This window comes from Epinephelus moara, chromosome 10, assembly GCF_006386435.1.
Source record: "Epinephelus moara isolate mb chromosome 10, YSFRI_EMoa_1.0, whole genome shotgun sequence".
Taxonomy (NCBI): Eukaryota; Metazoa; Chordata; class Actinopteri; order Perciformes; family Serranidae; genus Epinephelus; species Epinephelus moara.
The window spans coordinates 34,829,089-34,831,138 of record NC_065515.1 but is presented as its reverse complement, the minus strand read 5'-3'; the positions used below and the strand labels follow the sequence as shown (position 1 = coordinate 34,831,138).

General features: G+C 38.3%; 1 protein-coding gene across 3 annotated transcripts in view; it reads left to right on the top strand.

Annotated features, from left to right (window-relative positions):
• rad54l (RAD54 like) overlaps positions 1-2,050 on the top strand; it is a 22,584-nt gene that overhangs the window by 12,066 nt on the left and 8,468 nt on the right. For all 3 annotated transcript variants that reach the window (XM_050055721.1, XM_050055719.1, XM_050055720.1), the window contains exon 14: positions 1,836-1,959. In XM_050055721.1, the coding sequence (XP_049911678.1) occupies positions 1,836-1,959 (124 nt within the window). The remainder of the gene's footprint in view (positions 1-1,835; positions 1,960-2,050) is intronic.

Below are 2,050 nucleotides of genomic sequence, written 5' to 3'. Positions count from 1 at the left end.
TAAACGTGCACACAGAAATAGTAATGTTTGTTCAATCATTGTGTTTATAGACTTTACAAACATCGGATTCGTCTAAACGGTGATACAGCGATGTGAAAAATGTGATATATAGGCTATATATTTAGCTAAAAGCTCTGCTGGTTTTCTACCCGGACGTATTTGTAAACAACAAGGCGATTCCCTCTATAGTCCGGCCGGACGGATGAGTCATGGCCTTGTAAAAGATTATGTTTGTTTCTTTTAGTTGGCAAGAATGCGTCGCCGCAAACGCGACAAACATCCCCTAACTTTGACGCCGTTTTCTGCAAGCACGGCTGAGCCATTTTGTACCACTACACGTGTTTCTAGTGGGACTATGTTTACAAGCACAAGAGTTCAGCGAGCCACCGAAGGACCGCCCTGCGGATTTACTATTGGTTCTGCAATGTAGGGAGTTTTTTTAAACTCTGAAATTGTATCCGCCCATCTAAACACAAAATCAGGGAGAAAGTCATCAGTCTTTAGTTTTAAGCAAAGCGTCTTAAGACTGACTTGTGAGTCTACCTCATTAATGGCTTGGAAAATTGTTACTGCTTGTATCATTATTACATTAATTTAAGTAGAGGTTATCAATAATTCTGTAGTCAGTTGGGATGGGGAGCTGAGGGACAAACCCGTTTTCATACCGTTTTATTGATGGATGGCTCTGTCTCTGTGTGGGACATTACATGTGGATAAAGTTTGATTCATACACAACCTGCCAAAGGTTTAAAAAAACAACAAACTAACCGTAGCAACTAACAATAGTTTTGTATGTTTAGTCCATTATTTTTACCAACCATTACTCAAGGCATGTTTTGGTAGCTGGGCTGGCTGCACCTGCATGTTGCTGTATGTGTCTGCATTTATTTTTTGTTTGCTACAGCATACATATTGGCTCGTAAATCTCTCGTCCTGTGTTCTCCTTTGAGAAAAAAAAATCAGAAACCAAATGAAAGAAATCTGTATTTAATATGTTTTGGTTTCATTATAATGTCCCTTGCCTTTGCATTAATTTATCGTAATACCCTTAATTCTCCATCTGGGTAAATGGAAAACATGTTTCCATACAGACAATCCAATGGTTTTGTTTTAAACCGCATTTGCCTGAAGCAGTAATGTCAGCATCCTGTCACAAGCAGACAGTCACACTGACTAACAGCCAGACAGTAGCCTGTTACACAACAGTCACATATTCTGAACAACATATACTTGTTTTCCTACTAAAGACTCCTTCCTGTCTGACTTACAAACACAAACAAACAGCTTGTAAAGAATGTGGTGAAATATGGTTAAGAATTAGATGGTAAACGTGGCTACAGTCAGTATTCTTATGGATCACTTGACTAGTTGTATGTGAAAGGTGTGACAATTACCACTAACTCTGCAGTTCTCCTCAGCGCTATGGAGCTTTTTATTGTCCTTCAGCTTGTGAAACTTTCAGATTTTGGTTCAGTCTCAGGGCTCTCATCAGTCTTGTTTCCTGCAGCAGAAAGGCAGATGTTTACAGTAAAAAAAACTTCTGACAAACCTCTGTACACTTTCTACCTGACACCAATGAGCTGTTAGAGACTAGCTGGTGAACATAGTGGAGCATTTAGCAGCTAAAGAGAGATATTTTTCTCTGGAGTTGGTGGAGACCAAAAATAGAGCTAAAAGGAGGGTTAAAATATTTTCAGGTGGACTCATCCACAATTCCAAATGAATGCTCATTTTGTGAATGTTTGTCATAAAATCTTTTTTCTGTTGCCTAGATTATTGTGTTGCAGTTCTCTAACATGAACTGTTTGTTCAAGAAATTGTTTCCTTTGTTCCAGGGAAAATGCTGGTTCTTGACTACATTCTGGCGATAACGAGGACTACAACCAGTGACAAGGTGGTGCTTGTCTCCAACTACACTCAGACACTGGACCTCTTTGAAAAGCTGTGCAGATCCAGAAGGTTTTTTTTTGGCAAACTGCCATTTAATTATGTCTTTTTATATATATATATATATATATATATATATATATATATATATGTGTGTGTATAT